We start from the raw sequence: 20,587 nt of genomic DNA, 5'->3' as shown, positions 1-20,587 counted from the left end.
CAAAAAACAAAATGCCATTATTAGTATTTTTCTGATTTTCTCTCCCCTTTCTCTCTCCCAAGTTTGGAGCCAACTTTAGGAATAGGTGGCCAGGCTCCTCAGTCTACTCGCCCATACTCCCTCCAGCTATTCCCGGGAATCTAATATTGGAAGAGCTGTGAGGCACAAACTTCAGTGTTCATTCTGCGAAGCCAATACACTTAACGTATCAATTTGCATCCCTTTCAGGCCAAAATGCCCACCTTGGCACATTTCGCTAAAGAGACCAACAAGTGGTATATGGTTCGAGAAATTCCTCTCTGTTAAATTGCCCCCAAAGAGGCAGTAATCTTGTCTCCATACAGATATTTTTAGACAGTAATCCCCCTAGCGTTCAAGGACTTCAACGTGGCTTCTAGAGCAGGGGTGGGCAAACTAGGGCCTGTGGGTCGCTTCCAGCCTGTCAGATGTTTTTATCTGGCCCTCAAGCGCCCGCTGGGGAGTGGGGTCGGGGATTTACCCCGCTCTGCCCACCCGGCACTCACTTCCCTTGATGAGCACCATCTTCCGGTACACAGAGGCACACTGCGCAGGCGCACCTTCTCCGCTCCGTTTCCAGGACTGGAACCCCACCCCTACGTGGCAGCTGTCCCCCACACACAATGCAGCAGTGCCCCCAATCCCCTCCTGGTCTCCTACGGCCCCACCCTCGAAAGCCTCAAAACCACCCAGGGGCTGCACCCGTCCCAGCTAGGGTGCCACTGCTGGCCCCTAAGAATCCCCGATACCACCCCTGTAGAGCCCCTCCCCACCACACCCCATGAATCCCTCCTCCCCCCACCTCCGTAACATCCCTAATAGAGCCCCCGCCCCATGCTACACTCCTAGAGTCCTCATAATGTACTCGCTCACCTAGCACACGTAAACGCCTTCTTTAGGAGCACTGTTTGTCACTATCACATTTCAGTCCTTGCCTTTTCCAGCTCATCTTGATCTGTACTTTCTTGGTGCTACAATGTGTTATCAATTACCCTATAATAAACACACCAACAACTGTTCCATCCACAGACTCCCCCCCCCCCCAAAATCTCCATGGGTATGAAACAACACAGAAATCAACCATTTCCCCTTTAGCCAAAAATAGATACAGCGCTCAACTAACTCGCAAGGAAAATGAAGGGCAAAAGGGGAAGATGACCCTCTTTACCCCGGAACTTGTTTTTGCCTGTTTAATTAGACACGTCTATGATGCCCATTGCTACAACATCTGTAGTAACTCTAACACCATTACATTAATGAGCCTTTGCATATAGTTATGTGCCTACATGCTCAACGACAAGCCTGCTGCCCTCCCATGGTTTGGAAGACTGTAAAATACCACTACTGACCTGACAAAGTGAATCAAGGCAAGTTTGTGTTTCTAGTCACACCCTAGATAACCAATTACACTTATCTCTTCCATATCTGCCATCTCAGTCACTGGGAAGGAGTCACTAGTCATCTAAAACAGTGCTTCTCAAAGCCGGTCTGCTGCTTGTCCAGGGAAAGCCCCTGGTGGTCTGGGCTGGTTTGTTTACCTGCCGCATCCGTGGGTCTGGCCAACCGCAGCTCCCACTGGCCACGGTTTGCTGCTCCAGGCCAATGGGGGCTGGGGGAAGCAGCATGGGCCGAGGGATGTGTTGGCCGCCCTTCCCGCAGCCCCCATTGGCCTGGAGCAGCGAACCGCGGCCAGTGGGAGCTGCGCTCGGCCGGACCTGCAGACAAGGCAGGTAAACAAACTGGCCTGGACCGCCAGGGGCTTTCCCTGAACAAGCGGTGGACTGGCTTTGAGAAGCACTAATCTAAAACATTGATAGAAAGTTCCCACTGTTCTCTGAAACTTCATGCCTTTAAACTGCTGCAGGATCTAACTTAGACCAGGTTAAAAATTCAACACTACAGAAATCTCATATCCTCTCTGTTTCCCCCAGTGACTTCTGACAAGATATTTGCTAGTCACACTTAGTGCTAACAGTACAGACTCCATGATGCACGAGGGAGGGATAGGCACACAAGGATGAGGCTGCGCTTGCCCTCACAGCAATGGAGAGAAGATACAGCTGGGCACATTGGGTCCTGGTTTCAGAGTCCCTTTCTACTGGAAGGCACTTTCTGGCCAGAGACCAGGCTGATGTCCCTGATATGAAGCCCAGCATAGCTTGGGTTGGGCCTTGGTTTTCTCCTCAGACTGTCACTGGCCTTATGCGGAGTCTCTTCTTGTGTTGTGAACAGTAGGACAACTTTTTTGTATCACATTCACCTTCCTTCAGTGAAATCACTGCACATTTCTCCTCTTCGCAAGGGATCGGGATGGAAGACCCTTTCACTACCTTTGGGCAGACAGCATCAATAGGTTAGGTCCATGGGAGTCTGCATCCATGTCCTAGTCTCACCCTCATTTATTTCATCTTTGGGTGCAGAAATGTGAGAAAGAGCTTACTCTCTGTCTGTACATCACACTTGCCAATGGCAGACCCGGAAATGTTCACAACGTGCAGCGGTCTCTCTATGTCCAGGGATCACTAACAGTAGGGGCTAACTGGGAAAGTCAGAGCAATGTAATAATAATACTGAGCATTCATATCCTGGTGCCATGCACATGCCAGAGGCTACTGCATGTGATCTGATACAGGACAATTTAAAGTTGCTTCTGTGGAATGCTGTTGTGTCTGTTCCCAAACCTCGGCAGGTGAAAAGGGTAGTTACAGGGATAAGGAAATGTACACTTAGAAGGGGGGAGAATATTAAAAGTCGTAACTTTTCTAAACTCAACTTTCACCTGAAAATCCCCTTGTTTCCCTGTGTGGCCCCTCTGCTCAACAGCTGGTGATCATGGAAGGATGTGGGATTTTCCTGCTGCCTGTGGTGAACTGCACTTTTAGCAGGAAAAAAAAAAAATCAAACAAGCAGCTGGCTGCCTTGCAGTTTGCTTCTCTTTCAAGCCTTGCATTGCCCTTTGTTCTGTATAAAACAGCAATCTTGGAAAACAGAGTGAGGCCTGGAGACTGCCCAAATGGTTCGATAAATACTAGCTTGAGGCAAACACTTCTCTGTGTGGCTCTTTTAAAAAAATATTTAATGAATTCATTTACTTACATGATTTCATTACACTGATGTAGACGTTACAACCTGCTGCTGAATTCAGCATGGCTAATGCTGGAGAAAGGGTGGTGTCTTATTGCGTAAATTAGGTGTACTGCACTTTGGAATATCTATGGCCACACTACTCAGAGAATGAAAGAGATCAAGGGGCTCTTGGAGTACCATAGCATGCCATCTTATAAATGGAACGAAACGGATCTGACCGTCCGAAAGGACTATAGCTAATTTTAGTTTATGGTAGACTGCAGAATCAAACTACTTAACTTTAAAACTGAATTTCAAGAGTGAGTTTGTTGCTGTCTGTACTAACACAACAGTATGTAAGTTTCACTGGTGGGGTCTTGTTTTAAAAAGAAGGACTAAAACTGCAGCACAACAATATTTGACAAAGGATTGGCACTTACTTTAGACTATTAGCATGAATTCTTTGTATTATCAGAGCACCAAGGAAACCCAATCATGGACCAGGACCTACCCGAAAGAGCTTATAATCTAAGTATATGACAAGAGACAGCAGACGGATACAGACAGATGGGAATACAAGAAAACAATTAGACTAGTCTTATACAAACTCTAGTTAAGATCCTAGAAACACTCTAAAAGATTGGTTCTTTCTGTGATGCACATAAATGTCATGGTGTTTGTGATAGTATATGTCTAATGTGTACATGCAATTCCCAGTACTATACATAAAGATCAGGCTGCTGAATGTGTTTATGGCTGGAGAGATATTTAATTGGCCCTTTGAAGGCTGAAGTACTGGCTCTATATATGCAATTGTGATAACTCTACACAGAAACCGGGTTACAACGTCCACACAAACTTGCTCCCATGCACTGCCCTTGTCTGCACCAGCTTGTAATGGCTCTAGACCCAACCCCTTCAGCACCTTCCCATGCCCAGCATGGCCCCTGCACCATGGGGTGGGGCAGAAGGGGCTGGCATAGGGACAACTATTCAGATTTTATATCAGCTGAAAATTTCCTTGGATTTGGGGAATCCTCAGCTGTCCATTTAGGGCAGATTTAAATCCCTTTATGCTGATCTAGTAGCTCAAAGGGACTTTTTCCACAAAGTTTTAGAGCTATGTGGATCTCAGCAGTCTGCACGGGTTCCTGTCAACATTCTCTTGGTTTTGATCCATATGGATTTTCACAGTTGAATTTTGCTTTGAGTTTCTGATTTGAATAAAGCAAATCTTTGCCAAAACCACATGACTCCAAAACCCCATGGAACCAATAATTTGGCACTTTTTTGATATGGAAGCTGTAAATTGTGCCCAGGTTCACTTGAAACTGGGCCACAGGCCTTTCAGTTATGAAACAGCAAAACTTCCAGCAAACAAGGTCAGAAGTTTGATTTCCTAAGGAAGTGAAAACCATGTAAGTTTTGCCTTGTTTGGAGTTTTGTTGTGAACATTTTGCACAGCTCTAGTATTTTTCTTTAGCCTGAGTATTCCTCAGATATACACATACTGCATGGCTAGACAAAAGGAACAAGCCTACACATTCTTTAAGTAATTCTGGTTTTCTGCTTTACAAGTTTCAGTGAAAATGGGATTTAGCTCCGTCTTGCTAGTTCCAACACAGCTGCCCTATGCCCTAGTAAGGAAGGTCACATCTACGATTGGTGGTACTCAGTCTTCATGGCTTTACATGCCACAATTACAAGATAAAGCTATGCATGTTTTAACTGAAAAGTAGAAAACCACAAAGTATGTTGTAAATCACACACTAGCTAACAGCAGCAAATGTCTTGTTAAAAAACCACATGTGATTCTGAGCAAGCTGCCAAGCATTAAATCTTTTGAATATGGTTCTTCTTAACAGACCACATAAAACTTTTAGAAAAGTGTGAAAAATTATTTCAGATTTCAAAATAGACACAGGCATAAAGAAAACACATATTTGTGAAGAAGCTAAAAAGATCAGAGAGTAAGGAAGGAAAACAACACAGAATCCACACCTGGGCAAGCCAGAGATGTGAAGGTACAACTAAGGGTACGTCTACACTACGGGATTATTCCGATTTTACATAAACCGGTTTTGTATAAAATCGAGTGCACGCAGCCACACTAAGCACATTAATTCGGCGGTGTGCGTCCACGTACCAAGGCTAGTGTCAATTTCCGGAGCGTTGCACTGTGGGTAGCTATCCCATAGCTATCCCATAGTTCCCGCAGTCTCCTCTGCCCATTGGAATTCTGGGTTGCGATCCCAATGCAAAAAACAGTGTCACGGGTGATTCTGGGTAAATGTCACTCAATCCTTCCGGGAAAGCAACGGCAGACAATCATTTCGCACCCTTTTTCCCTGGATTGCTGTGGCAGACGCCATAGCATGGCAATCATGGAGCCTGTTTTGCCTTTTGTCACTGTCACCGTATGTGTACTGGATGCTGCTGACAGACGCGGTACTGCAGTGCTACAGAGCAGCATTCATTTGCCTTTGCAAGATAGCAGAGACGGTTATCAGTTGTTCTGCACCGTCTGCCATGCCATTGTAAATTGGCGATGAGATGACGGTTATCAGTCGTTCTGTACCGTCTGCTGCTATCATGGGTGCTCCTGGCTGGCCTCGCTTAGGTCAGCCGGGGGCGCATAGGCAAAAATGGGTCATTCCCTTCCTATGTTTTGTCTAAAAATAGAGTCAGTCCTGCCTAGAATATGGGGCAAGCGTAGTAGAGAACCAGAGAGCACAGCCGCTCCGTGTCAGAGCCCCAGAGATCCCACAGAAATGATGAGCTGCATGCCATTCTAGGGGGTGCCCCTGCAACAACCCCACCCGTTGCTTCCCTCCTCCCCCAACCCTCCTGGGCTACCGTTGCAGTGTCGCCCCATTTGTGTGATGAAGTAATAAAGAATGCAGGAATAAGAAACACTGACTTGTTAGTGAGATAAAATGAGGGGGAGGCAGCATCCAGCTGCTATGATAGTCCAGGCAGGACATTAAAGGGTGGGGGGGAGAGGAGCCCAGCATCCCGCTGCTATGATAGTCCAGGCAGTACAGAATCTTTTCTTTAGACATGAAGGGCGGGGGGGGCTGATGGAGCTCAGCCCCCAGTTGCTATGATGAAGACGGTTACCAGCCGTTCTGTACCATCTACTGGGAATGACCAGGAGTCATTCCTATTTTTACCCAGGCGCCCCCGGCCGACCTCACCTGAGGCCAGCCAGGAGCACTCACAGGCTGATGATGACGATGGATAGCAATCATATTGTACCATCTGCCACCGGGGAGGGGAGGGGAGGGGAGAGGATGCTGTTGTTCACTACCGCAGCATCGCGTCTACCAGAAGCATTCAGTAGACATAGGGGGACATTGAAAAAAGTCAAGAAATGATTTTTTCCCCTTTTCTTTCACGGGGGTGTGTGTGTGTGTAAATTGACGAGCTATACCCTGAACCACCCCGGACAATGTGTTAGACCCTACAGGCATTGGGAGCTCAGCCAAGAATGCAAATGCTTTTAGGAGACTGTGGGGACTGTGGGATAGCTGGAGTCCTCAATACCCCCTCCCTCCCTCCATGAGCGTCCATTTGATTCTTTGGCTTTCCGTTACGCTTCTCACGCAGCACTGTGCTGAGTCCCTGCTGTGGCCTCTGTCTGGAGATTTTTTCAAATGCTTTGGCATTTCGTCTTCTGTAACAGAGCTGTGATAGAACAGATTTGCCTCCCCATACAGCGATCAGATCCAGTATCTTCCGTATGGTCCATGCTGGAGCTCTTTTTGGATTTGGGACTGCATCGCCACCCGTGCTGATCAGAGCTCCACGCTGGGCAAACAGGAAATGAAATTCAAAAGTTCGCGGGGCTTTTCCTGTCTACCTGGCCAGTGCATCCGAGTTCAGATTGCTGTCCAGAGCGGTCACAATGGTGCACTGTGGGATACCGCCCGGAGGCCAAAACTGTCGATTTGTGGCCACACTAACCCTAATCCGATATGGTAATACCGATTTCAGCGCTACTCCTCTCGTCGGGGAGGAGTACAGAAACCGGTTTAAAGAGCCCTTTATATCGATATAAAGGGCCTCTTTGTGTGGACGGGTGCAGCGTTAAATCGGTTTAACGCTGCTAAAATCGGTTTAAACGCGTAGTGTAGACCAGGCATAAGTTAAGGGTGGGAGGGGGCGGTGTCTACAAGCCAAACCTGAAGTCAAGTAAGTGGGGAGCAGATTCTAACAACACACATAAATGAATAAGCTCACCAGCATCATCGCACTGCCGGCAAGACAACAGCAGCCTAATCTCACTGAATTGCCGTTATTCATAGATTAAAAAAGGCTAAACTGACCTAGGCTTTAATTGGGAGTTTGAACTTCAGCTGAGCTCAGAAGGGGACCATAATACAACGAAGCGCATATCAGATATATCTGACCTGTCATAGAGTTTTCAGATGTACACAGTTGCTCTCTCAGCTTTTCCACATCATCTGGATGAACCTGCTCATAGAGTGTGCTGCCAAACCACTCCGACTGTGGCTGGTTCAGCACTGGAGTAACGGAATCCGATACGTAGATGACTCTCCCGGTCTCAGCTGCAACTACAAACAGGAATCCATCTGCAGCCTCAAGGATAAGATGTTTCAGTTCCTTGCAAAGACAGGATTTAATTAGAAGGCCAGCAAGAAGGGAGAATTAAAGAATACATCTGTCACCCTCAACTCAACACTTTTTTGTGATCTGAATGGCTGGTCAAATAATAAGTGACCTACATTTTCAATGTGGTACTGATATAACAATGCATCCAATTTCGTAATGAAACAAAAATTGTTAATCTTAGTAACTACAACATCTTTTATCTGATGAGCTCAATGCAGTTTAGAAAAATTAACTAACTAAGCCTCATAACTCCCCTCCAAAGTGGGTATCATAAAGAAAGGCACAGACAGGGAAAATGACATGCTAAAGATAATACCGCATTTCCATCCTTACTGAAATGTTCTATACAATTTAACAGAGTTTAAATCAACAGGATTCTTTTGAAGTGTAATATGATCTTTTAGATATTATTCAAAATCTGTAAAATCTCATAAGGAACGAAATATTTTTAATAGTTTTTTTTAAAAAACATTCCAATAGAAAGCATAGCAGACATAATAAAAAAAATTACTGAAAGATTATTAATCTCTATCAAATTCTGTAGAATTTTTCCACATAGGAAAGGAGGGTCACTACTGACCATTTCCATTTTTCAAACAGCCTCTTTTTATGCACAAAACTCAGTGTTCCTGTTAAAAAGCACCTACCTTTTTTGTGTGCACAATGTTCACTGTTACATGCACAACCTGGGCAGTTAGTCACCCAACAGCTTGACCGGTGCGCGCAATTTGTTCTTTGCACGTATTTAAAAAAAAAATGTATAGCAACTTTGGCGGAAGCAATCAGTTGTGCAAAAATGGGTTGATGAGGAATGAAAAACATGGTCCTATCTTTTATTTCTGTTTACTCAGACTCCCTTCTTAACACCCACCCAAAAATCTGTTGCAACTGAAACTTGTATAGCAACAAACAAGGTTTCTCAAGCCTGTCTCTTTCATTGTCCACTTTATTGTTTTGATTAAATATCTGTCTCTTAAATAAGGGTCTCTGAGTACTGCTGCTTCACACTTCTGCGACTGTTACTTATGGTGGAGACAGGGTGCCTAAACAATGCAGGTCTGTGCTAGACCCTGCTGTCCACCCACTGTACATCTCACATTGAGTCTCTCACATTGACCTACAATGGAGCTTAGATAGCAAGATACAGTTTAGGGAAATTCCAAGCTCCATTGTGGGTTGGAGTGCACAAAATTGAACAGACGGTGGATGGTATTGGGTGATAAGGAAGAGATCTTAGTCTGGTAAACTGATACCATTGTCTTAAAGAGCTGTCACAGCTATCAGAAACACTGCTAATAAACTACATGCTTGTGCTGACATGTATCTTATTTTTCACCACAGCGTCAGTGTATCAATTTCTGAAACACCAACTAAAAACAAGATGATTTTGTTAAAGTGGCCCACCTCCCGCTATATTAGCTGCAACTTCTAGAGGATTTATGACCCCATTTTAAATCCATTATTAACACAGTTGGAAATAGAAAAAATGTGTGCGCCATTCTGTAAGCCTCAAAAAAAAATGATACGATGAAAAGTGACTAGTCTGCCCTAAAGAAGAGCAACAAGGTGGGTGAGGTGATATATTTCATTGGACCAACTTCTGTTGCTGAGAGACAGGCTTTCAAGCTTACACAGAGGTAAGAAGACGAGTCAAGTGACAATATTTGCAGTTCCCCAGAAGCAAATTTAGAGAGACTCAAGATAAAAGTGTTATGTTTCACTCCATATTCTTTATAAAAATATGCTTACGATACGAATATGACATACCTGAGATGTACTTTATGCAAGAGATGGGTCTTGTAAGGTATCATTGGAAAGGTTATAGTTTACTGAATGTGATTATCCTATGTGTATGCCTGTATCATTTCTGTATCTGAAGTTAGGAATATTGACTATGTATCTGTATTTCAACTATGCTACTTTGGGTGACGCCCACTGTTAACTCTTCAGTACCACAATGGATGGCCCATCAGCAAGGACAATGGACTGTGGAAAGGTTTGGCTTTCCTGCAACGCTCCATATTGCCACTGACTCATGGATGCTGTGATACTACAGAGTCAGGTGGTCTTGTCACCTGAAACTAAACATTACCTGGACTTCTCGTAACTTTCCACTGGAAGGGAAGGGAGGTCAAGTTTGGGAAACAAAGGATTCCCGCCTTATGAAAATCCTATTTAAGGGTGGGGAGGAAAGGAAACGGGACTATTCCTCTCCACGGCCTGTCTGCCCAAGACGACAGACTGCTAAAGCCACCTGAAGGGAAGGCAAGGGGGGGAGGGGGGAGTCCAGACTGAGACAGGAATCCAGTCTGACAATAAATAACTGGAACTCTGAACCACGGAAACTTTGGAACCTGCCTAAAATAATATTTAGGGTGAGAATTTACATTTTGTAACCTGTTTCTTAAATATATTGAGCTTAGTTTGCATATTTTGCTTTATTTGGTCAGTAATCTGCTTTGTTCTGTCTGTTACCGCTTATATTCACTTAAAATTCACTTTTTGTAGTTAATAAAAGTATTGCTTGTTTATAATATAACCCAGTTTATGTAATTTCTAACGGGCGGGGGAAGGGCAAGGAGTTGTGCCTATCTCCCTCCACATTGAGGGAGGGGGCGAATTTCCTAAAACCTTTGGGTTTGTCCCCCTTAAAGGGAGTGGGCACCAGACTGTTGGGGTGAGCCCCTAAGGCTGAATCTTTCCAGAGCTGGTCTCTGTCTCTCTGTGCAGCTGGGTGCAGCCCTGCCTGTGCTCGGCTGGAAGAGGCTTGTGAACCTAACCCAGCAAGGCCAGGTAAAGGGGACCCAGGCTGGCAGAATAGTCTGACTCAGTGGCACCCCAGCACATCACGAGACACCCCAAAGGGGCCAAACCCATCATAAAAAGTACATAGAGAGATGAGCACTGAAAGCTCAGCAGCTGCTGGTATTTGTCTAACAGAAATATGTATTGCTTCAAGCCATTCTTTGCATATATAAGAACTTTACTGTTAAGAGCAAAAGTGTGTAAGCTACAGCCCTCTGGGTTCAAAAGTACCAGCAGGCATGAGGCGTTTCCAGTGGATAAGGCTGAACCTGGGCTCCCTTGAAATACCAGTTACATCTTCTTCCTTGTAGCCAAAAGGAAACTAGAGAAGAGTTTCGTAAGTTCAGATCCAAGCTCTCCAGTTCTGAGTTTTTACAGATGGAGGCTAGCCACATAGTGCAGATCCAAATCTGAATTTTCTCCAAATCTGTCTGTGCTCACACCTGGGATTGTGTGCCTCTCACTAAATGAAGCAAGGAAAACACAAACTGACCTCTCTATCCCACCTCTCAAAATAACAGGATTATTTAGCCCGGAAGAAATAACATTTATGAAGCAACTACCTGTTCCGTTAGGAAAGAAGGCTTATATGCCCCATCAGTAGATTTATTTCCGGTGCCCCTCATAGACTTCATGTGCGAAACAGCCATACGCAGAATTGTCAGCTTGTCGGGTTTACGGGCCAATGCACTGCAGGTGGGCACCATGTCCGACAGCTCGGTGATATACTGTGTCATCTTATTTCTCCTGCGTCTTTCAATTTCACTATGATTCTCCCTAAACATTTAAAGAAAGATCAAGCCAACAGACAAAGCAAGACAAGATCAGTATAGGAATTTCCATTTGGTATTATAAATAATAATAATACTTTGCACCTGTGTAGCATCTTTCATCTAAGGAGATCAAAGCGCTTTACAAAGGTAAGCATTATTATCCCCCATTTTACAGGTGGGGAAACTGAGGCATGTGACGGTTAAATATGACTTGCCCAAGGTCACACAGTAAGTCAGTGGCAGAGCGGAGAAAAGAATCCAGCTTTCTGAACTGCCAGCTACTAGCTCTAACCCCCTAGCAATTATACCTCACTTGGGTTAGAGCAGCAGACAGAAAAGAATGTGAGGTGCTGAGGGCTGTCAACTCCAGGGGAAGTCCCACCTTTCAAGAGATGCTCTGTGCCTCCTAGCGTAAGGGCTTTAGTGAGGTGTTGCTTGTATTAATATAGAACCTGATCCAGCTTCTGATTAAATCAGTGGGAGCCCCTCCATGGACTTCAGGTCCACAGTAAGCAACATCTTTGACTAAAATTTTGTTATGGTGATATAGACCCAATTCTGTAATCCTATGCAGCCGACCTCAACCTCTATGCTCCCCCACCCCAGACTTCAGGGATCAGATTGCAAGATTGGGACCATATTTTGCATAACAAGTAAATACAATATCTAAACCAAATATTAAAGGTAAAGTAGGTCCTGATTTGCCAGACACTGAACAGGTAATTATATAAGAGAACAACTAACTATAGTAATGAAATAACTATGACAATATTCAACACTAATATAGTGCTTTTTATCTTCAATGAGACTTACACAGATACCTAGAGCATCTTCACAATAACCCTGTTTCACAGAGGTTAAATAACTTGACTATAGCTTCAAAGAAAGTCTGAGGAAGCCAAAGAAAGCTAGAGCTGGGATTAGAAAAAAGGATTGGTATTCAGGAGTTCCTGAATACCAATACTGTGCTCAAAAAAATATTCAAAAGAAAACATTATCAGAAGCTTTGGTTTTACTTTGTCTTCCATGAGTGACAACATTTATAATTATAAAGGTCACATCTTAAAGTCTTTACTCAGTCAAAACTATCATTAAAGTCCATGGGAATTTTACCTGATAAATAATAGAGTTAAAAATTGTGTAAAGACTTCAGGATTTAGGGTGTGATTTTCAGAGAGGTTAGATGTATAATTTCCATTCTTTGAAAACCCCAGCCTTAGCATACAGACATTAATTTTCATGGCAAAACACTGCTCTCAGTCCACGTATCAAATTATGAAAAAGAGTATCCAGTAAACTAAGGGGTTTTTTTCCCTCCACTTCACACTTCCCAAGACCCTACAACAAGGACGATCACTGACTCATTTAAATTTTTATTTCCAAAGTTCTCAGCACGTAACAATAAATATATTACTGAGTTGGCCAGTTGCATTTCAGGATTTTTCGATTATCAGCTGTCAATATTGTATACAAATTAGGATGTGTGGGCCAGATCCTCAGCTAGTGTAAATCAAAGTCAATGGAGTTGAACCAATTTACATCAGCTGAGGAACTGACCTACTGAACCTAGAAAACTACACGGCATCATAGAGGTGCATTTCTTTATTTTTTGACATGGCACCAGCATACTGTACCTGTAAAGCGGTAACTACCTACAGGCATGCCCAGGAAAAGGTGCATGCCACTTCTGATGTCAAAGCAGCTTCTTCCACTGATTTCAATGAGTTGTATGGAGTTTTTTTATGGGATTACTGATTGATCCAACAAGATGTGAAATTGCAGATTACCACATGGAGAATCCAGTAACGTTGATAGGTACAACATGCAGTATTGGAAGAGATTAATTTATTCTGATTTAGCATAACTCAGGGCTGAATAATTAGGGAGTGACTCATGGAAGCGGACTAAGCAAAGTACAGAATACTTTTCAGCCACTTTTCACAGCTAAGCTTTTTTTTTTAAATTTAGGTTCGGTATCCTAGTTGCTATGTTTCCCTTTGAAATACTCTAGTAAATAAGCAAGATCATAGAACATCTAGAAGAGCTGGAGTGCATTGGCTTGTCTTGCTTTGGAAGATGCATCATATGTGCAGAGTATCATATGTAGGTATTACATGTTGGAGTCACTGTAACAGAATCAACACATTTTAGAGTTCTGTTTCCACATTCACAATTCCCACTGATATCAATAAGGACCTTATGAATAAGCCTACATTTCAGTCACATGTATTCTTAGTAAAAGTCAGGGACAGGTCATGGGCAGTAAACAAAAATTCACGACCCGTGACCTGTCCATGACTTGTACTATATACCCTTAGCTAAAATTTGGACTGGGGGATGGCTCTGGACCCCCGCTGGTGCGGGGGGGGAGGTGGGCGGCAGCAAGCAACCTGGGACCCTTGCTGCTGTTGGAGGGTCGGGGGGGAGGGTTGGCGGGGCTCCCTACCCAGCTCCACATGTCCCTGCAGCTCCTATAGGGAGGGGTGGCTTGGGGGGCTCTGTGCACTGCTCCTGCCACAAGCGCCGGCTCCACAGCTCCCATTGGCCGGGAACCGCAGCCAATGGGAGCTTTGGGGGAAGCACCTGCGGGCGCTGGCAGCGCACAGAGCTCTCTGGTCACTCCGCCTAGGCGCTGCAGGGACATGCTGGTGGGAGCTGGAGGACCCCCCACCACTACCACCCAGGTAAGCGCCACCTCGCATCTCCTGCCCCAACCCCCTCCCAAACACCCAAACTGCAGCTGCTGGCCCGAACCACTGGTCACTGCAGAAGTCACAGAGGTCATGGAAAGTCACGGAATCTGTGAGTTCTGTGACAAACATGCTGCCTTACTTAAGAGTAAAGCATCAATGAATATATAATTCAAACAAGTGTATTGCAATGTCAGCCTTTAATGGTTCAATAAATTACAACCTCTCTCTTTTGTTAAGGTTACCGTATACTTTGTTTATCACATTCTTCCTAATGAAGAACCTCTTTCAGATTCTCAACTGTCTGTGAGTGAGATGGTGTAGCGTGTTAATCCCAGGATACTCTAGAGAGATTAGATATGAGAGTTCTGTGTGAGCTCAAAAGCTTGTCTCTCTGACCAACAGAAGTTGGTCCAATAAAAGATATTACCTCACCCACCTTGTCTTTCTAATATCCTGGAATCGACATTGCTACAACCACACTGCATAGTTAAAAACAATCAATCACATACAGAGTAACCAACGGACAACAGGACCCACTGCATGGAAACAGTGACAAAAATCCAACATTCCATGTTACTTATTATTTTAAAACTTTAAAACTATTACATTAATCCACAGATCAGTAAAGGGTCTGACCAAACCAATAAATCTGACATTGACCTGGAACTCACTAAAGTTGAGCTTAGTAGATAGCAAGAAGGAACACAGATCCTGGAAATTTACATTCATGAACAGGTTTAGAAGATGGAGTCCCGGATTTATAATTCCTAACTGGTTTTTAAAGAATGTTTTTGAGGGTATTAAATCTGGCCCTAAGGGGCTGATCCAAAGTCCCCAAAGTCAATAGTAGATGAGAAGTCTCCTATTGACTTTAATGGGCTTTGGATCAGGCTCCAGATAAGTGAACCTTACTGATTTGTGATCAGTCGGAATGTTATCATGTAAAATAAAAGGGGCAAAACGTATGTGATTTTCCTTGTTCCTACCTGGCCATCCTCTATGCATCAGCAGTACTTTGATCATCTTCCCACCTAGAAACAAAATAACCAGCTCTCTAAGCTAAGGTGCACAGACTGAGAAATTTTGGATACGACTATCCCCCTTCTTTTCTCTCAGCAGAGGATCTCTACAGAACACGCCTACCTTGCAAATTTTTCCTTATCACCAGAGAGATTTGATCATCCTCATACCTGTAAATAAAATATGATAGGTAAATTTAAAAGGCTTATGCAAAACTAGAAAGTCAACACAAAGTAGATGGCCAAGACAACACTTGCAATTGCAAACTACTATAAATTATACCAAGAAAAGCATGATAATATGGGAATGATGGAACGGAAAGGAAAAGGGGACTCTGGTGAAACTTTTTGAATGACCAGGAACCAGTTGTTAAAAACTCTCTTTTTGTGTATTAATATGACAATGGTCAAAATTCACTTAAAATATTAGAGCTTTTTTCTTTATTGCTTGATAAAGTTGTACAAAGCGCCATTAGTCTGTTACTAAGAGTAACCCGTGAAATATTCCTGGTTGCACAGCTGTAGTAGAGATATCTTCAGAAAGGCTGCATCCACTACCCATAGCGCTCAGTAGAGGGCAGTGACGACACATACAAATTGTAGAAAGACAGAGATATCCAAAAACAGTTCATTATTTTATGGACACCTTTGCAAAAAGCATTAATACAGACACTGTACACTCCACCAAGTATTCTTTATGAGATCCTGGACCAGATCATCAGCTGGCGTAAGTCAGTATAGCTCCACTCAAGTCAATGGAGCTATACGGATTTAGACCAGATGACCATCCACCTCCCTGTATTAGAAATAACATACTGTGTTTGGTGCAAGTGTCTGTCATTTCATAAGGCGTAGATATCACCAATGACCTCTTCCGGACTGAATCTCAGACCTACTTCCTTGTGTATAGATTTCAGAAGGCTAAATAGTATTACACCTGAGCCAATACTAACCTCCCTAGAGTGTATAATTGTTGCATTCTAGTGGTTGCAGCCTACAGAGGATAGAAGCCTAAAACCTACTATTCAAGCAGGAGTATTAATGGGTTACTACCACTGATTAATCAATCATACTTAAATAGGCATCTTTTCTGTTTATTGCCTGAGCAATTTAAAAGCACAAATCTTCTCTTCAGTGAATCCTATTCAAAGGTTATTATATATAAAGAGAATATTTCACTAATAAAAAGCTGTTAATATGCTACAATTAAAATGTTCTGTACACTTGCAAAGTTAACTTTCTACATAGACCCAAATATGTACATGCCAAAAATAAAGTTATAGGAAAGAAAAGGAACAGTTTAAAATGGGTTGCATAAGATATCCTCCCAACTCCCACAGTCCTTTTAATTTTCTAGGCCAATGAAGGCGTTAACACATGTGTCAGTGCACATCTATGTGCTTGCTATTCTGTTCCAGATGTAGCAAAGTTGCCTTCCACATCTGGTGCCCTTCTCATGCCCTCCAACAAAGTGGAATTCTGCTTTTGCATCAGAAGCAATAGCAAAAAAGTGTAGTGTCCTTCTGCATAGAGGTAGTGTTTAATGTTCATGTGTACAGCTATGATCCCTTGCTAAGATCACTAGAAACTCCCCCTGCCTCCCAAAATCTGGTTATACTCATGAGTTATATATCTTATATACAGGGCCAGCTCCTCAGTTGGTGTAAATGCAACAGTTTTACATACAGGGCCTATTTTTTTAAAAAAAGATCTAGATAGATAAACTGAGGGTTGTATAGAGAAATAAAGGATAACTGTATAGACACCTCCTAGGTGTGAGAGTTCTTGAGACAAGTATAGAGTTATGTTCACATGTCAAATACAGGAAATAAAACTTCTTATTTTCTCTTATATTAAAGGACTGAAATATGGTCAATCAGGTAGCAGGAATTTATAATAAATTATATCATGTTATATATTATAATTTATAAATTAAATTAGACTAAATATTTTGAGTGAAATCCCAATGCAACTGAAGTCAATGGAAGTTTCACCTCTGTCTTAAATGTAGCTAGGACTTTATCCTTTCTGTAGTGTTTTCTAAAAGGCAGTCAGGGGCATAAAACATTACTTATGTCACCCTTTTTCTTTCTCTCTTTTCTAAATATATATTCATCATTTGGAATCAGTATTTCCTAATATGGACAAGAAATAAAACAATAGCTAAAAGAAGATATCTTACTGTTGGAAATAAATCAAAATACCTGGTCCCAATGAATATTTATTTTTTGAAAAGCTGAGACAAATAAGCCAAAAACTATGGGTTGTCAAGAACTCAATAATAGCACTAAATGCTTTTCTGAAAATAAAGAGCATTAGTTCTATATTATAATTGTCGCTTTGCCATGATAAATACAAAGGCACCACACCTTAATTTATTAGTATCTTTAATCCTTTAAAGCTTTCATGGGAAGTACAGTATAAATAACCTTTTCTTTTTTTCGAAAACTTAAAAGGTCACCATTAACTTGAAGTGTAGACAATTTTTTTTTTAAGTAAGTTAAAAGTACATGTAGGTACTAAATTGTCTCATGAGCCCTCCAGCCAGTTTTTTTTCAGCCCTACACTCACATTTCCTTTTTCATTGAGTCATATTTAAATCCTCAAAATAGAGCTCAAGTAGGACTGAAGTGTTGTGTTTTGCCTTAAGGTTTCATCCTGTAGTCGCCATTCATGCCAATAATCTCAGGATCAGGCCCTTATTTTGTACTGACTACAAGATAAAATGCTACTTCCTCTATTTTACTTTGCTTTCTGGGATGTGGTCATGCCCTGAAAACATAAAGGAAAAGGATAGGCTCAGTGGAGAGTGCCTGCATCTCTAAATAGCGAATGCTATTAGATGGAAACAAAATAAAATGTTGCACTTTCCAAAAAAGAGTACAGAGTTAAGGTGCTGAAGCACTAAAAACCATTAAGCACCAAATTCTGTCTTCAGATACATAAGCACCTGAATTTAATGTTAGATAAGAATTTGGTTCCAATAAAAATAAAAACAGGACCCACCGGGTCAAATTTTCTAAGGCTCTGGCAACGAGTGGTGTCATGCAAAGTACATATGCACCGCTATTCCCACAAAACCCTACATTTTCGCATGCGAACAGATATCTGCATGCACAAATCAGCTCGGTATAATAATATTTTACTTCTGTAGCTGCTGCCGAAGGCACTTAAAGAATTTCACAGACTTTAACACTCACATTTTTAAAATACCACTCAAAAAGGTGGATTTGGATATCCTCTCTGAGAACAGCACTAGCTAAACAGAGCTACTGTTGACCTTACTAGGTAAGTCATGAAACGGTTTTAGAATGTGGTTCTAACACAATATCACTATCAATATTAGGCAGAAAAACTGTTCTAGAACCCTATTAATGACAACTGTGATTAATCATGGCTGTTATCATGTTTCCAACTGCAATGTGAGTAAGGCTACATCTATACTACCCGCCTGGGTCGGCAGGTAGCGTTCGACTTCTCGGAGTTCGATATATCGCGTCTCATCTAGACACGATATATCGAACTCCGAACGCGCTCCTGTTGACTCCGGAACTCCACCACCGCGAATGGCGGTGGCGGAGTCGACGGGGGAGCCGCGGACTTCGATCCCGCGGCGTCTGGACGGGTGAGTAGTTCGAACTAAGGTAGTTCGAGTTCAGCTACGCTATTCGCGTAGCTGAACTTGCATACCTTAGTTCGACCCCCCCTCCCCAGTGTAGACCAGGCCTAATAGTGGTGAGCTTCTCAATACACACGGCGTGTCCCATATTTTTCTAATGGGAAACTGAAAACAATGTAACCAAAAGTGAAATGAAAGGTGAAGAATGGCAATGTCACTTAACTTTTGTTTTAACTTTATTGGAATATTATATTACTGCTCAAGACACACACACAATATTGAAAGTAGAATCTAGCAGAATATTTTAATAATCAATTTAAAAATTAGAACTATCACAAGCAATATAAAACTCATTCAATAAGGAAAATTATTTTCAGCAGCAGAAAGACAAATTCAGCAACCAAGAATAATGAGCACTTATCTCTCAAAGTTGGAATATTGTAACTAAAAGTCACAAATTTCCTCATCTGAAATTGTTTCTGTGATATATGTAACATTTCATGGGATGAAGCAGAATGCATTCTGAGTGTCGTGAGGCAACAACTAAAGTAAGTAGATTTATCTGAAAAAATTTGCTCGTTAAATAGTTCCTGCAGGGCTTGACACTCTGTGGGCTGAGACCTAGTAGATATCAACCTACTATTATGTTCCAGAATGTGGTATGCCTAATTTGCTGACACAGAAGATGTTGCCAATGCAGTTCAAGCCAATCCGTTAGCACTGGGAGACACCAAACACATTTCAGCCTCTGTGACTGTAGTTTTGTCAATATTAGTAGTTTACTAGTTGTCTTCCTGCATCATAAAAGCCAATCAGTTAGCCAGGTACTTATAAAAGCTCACCTTGAAAATTTGCTGGGACCTTCCCCATCTTCATCTTCAAAGTCCATTCTGAAAAAGCAAAATTTTTGAATAAATAATCATTATTTAATAAGCCAAGAGTTAAATTAACATTGTCAACAAAAATCTGCATTGCTGTTATTTTCTTCTTAATTTTAAGTGAAATGTAGTTCTTTTGAAGTGCGCTGGATTAGCAGCCCTCAGGCCTGATCCAAAGCCCACTGAAAATCAATAGGAGTCTTTCCATGCATTTCAGTGGGCTTCTCTGGGTCAGGCCGATACATAATGAAGTTCTGTTATCCACATAATACAGAAGGGGGCAACAGTCATACAGGCTTCTCCACACTGTCCCGCTCACATGCTTTTACCCAGGCCTGGAAAGTTCACATGTAACAGTGAGAGGGAGCAGTAGATTAATGTCTACAACTAATAGTTTCTTGGCCTCTGCTAAAACTGGCTGCCAATTAGTCCTAACTGATTGTAACTGTGGTGGTTTTTGGATTTGTTCATTAGAAACCAAGATCACCAACTCATTTCACATAGGTCATCAGGGAGCCCTTAGATGCTGATGACTTTCAATCCCTACAGACCTAGATTAAATGAATTAGTGACTTTTAGCCACTACAAAGTCATGTAATAACAACACTATTACTTAAAACAGAAAGTATTTTTACATCGCTATGTTTCTATACTTTATAAAGGTTGGCAAGCATTGCTATACCAGCTTTACCGATGGGGAACATCGGATTTAAAAAAAAACAAAACTTTTTGTTAGGCAACACAAATACTTCTAAGTTTTCTAAAATTTATGACTGCAATAAGACTTAAGGAAATTCTGGATTCCATATGCCCTCAAGTTTGTTATGATAATAAATGCGATAAGTTATAGCTATGGCAAAAGGAAACTGCAAAGACTATTTAGGTCTTCATATTAAAAAATGTTTCACTGAATTAAAAAAAATATTTTTTTTTAAATTAAAAGTTATATTAAAGAATAGAGAGTACAACAGTGAGTTCTGGGCGTAGAATAACTTCTTTTAAACTAAAAAAACAAAATATAAATGATGAACTACACAATGTAAATGACCAGATGCCCTCTAAAAGATTTCTTTGGATGGCA

The 20,587-nt window shown here is 42.1% G+C and overlaps 1 protein-coding gene across 3 annotated transcripts in view; it reads right to left on the bottom strand.

Annotated features, from left to right (window-relative positions):
• Nucleotides 1–20,587, bottom strand: part of ARNT2 (aryl hydrocarbon receptor nuclear translocator 2) — a 185,329-nt gene that overhangs the window by 90,431 nt on the left and 74,311 nt on the right. For all 3 annotated transcript variants that reach the window (XM_044979469.1, XM_044979470.1, XM_044979472.1), the window contains 3 exons: nt 19,471–19,518; nt 11,088–11,301; nt 7,497–7,710 (listed from right to left, as the gene is read on the bottom strand). In XM_044979469.1, coding sequence (XP_044835404.1) covers nt 7,497–7,710; nt 11,088–11,301; nt 19,471–19,518 — 476 coding nt within the window. The remainder of the gene's footprint in view (nt 1–7,496; nt 7,711–11,087; nt 11,302–19,470; nt 19,519–20,587) is intronic.

Source organism: Mauremys mutica, chromosome 11 (assembly GCF_020497125.1).
Source record: "Mauremys mutica isolate MM-2020 ecotype Southern chromosome 11, ASM2049712v1, whole genome shotgun sequence".
Taxonomy (NCBI): domain Eukaryota; kingdom Metazoa; phylum Chordata; order Testudines; family Geoemydidae; genus Mauremys; species Mauremys mutica.
The sequence above is the reverse complement of the archived record's forward strand: the minus strand, read 5'-3'. Positions and strand labels throughout refer to the sequence as shown.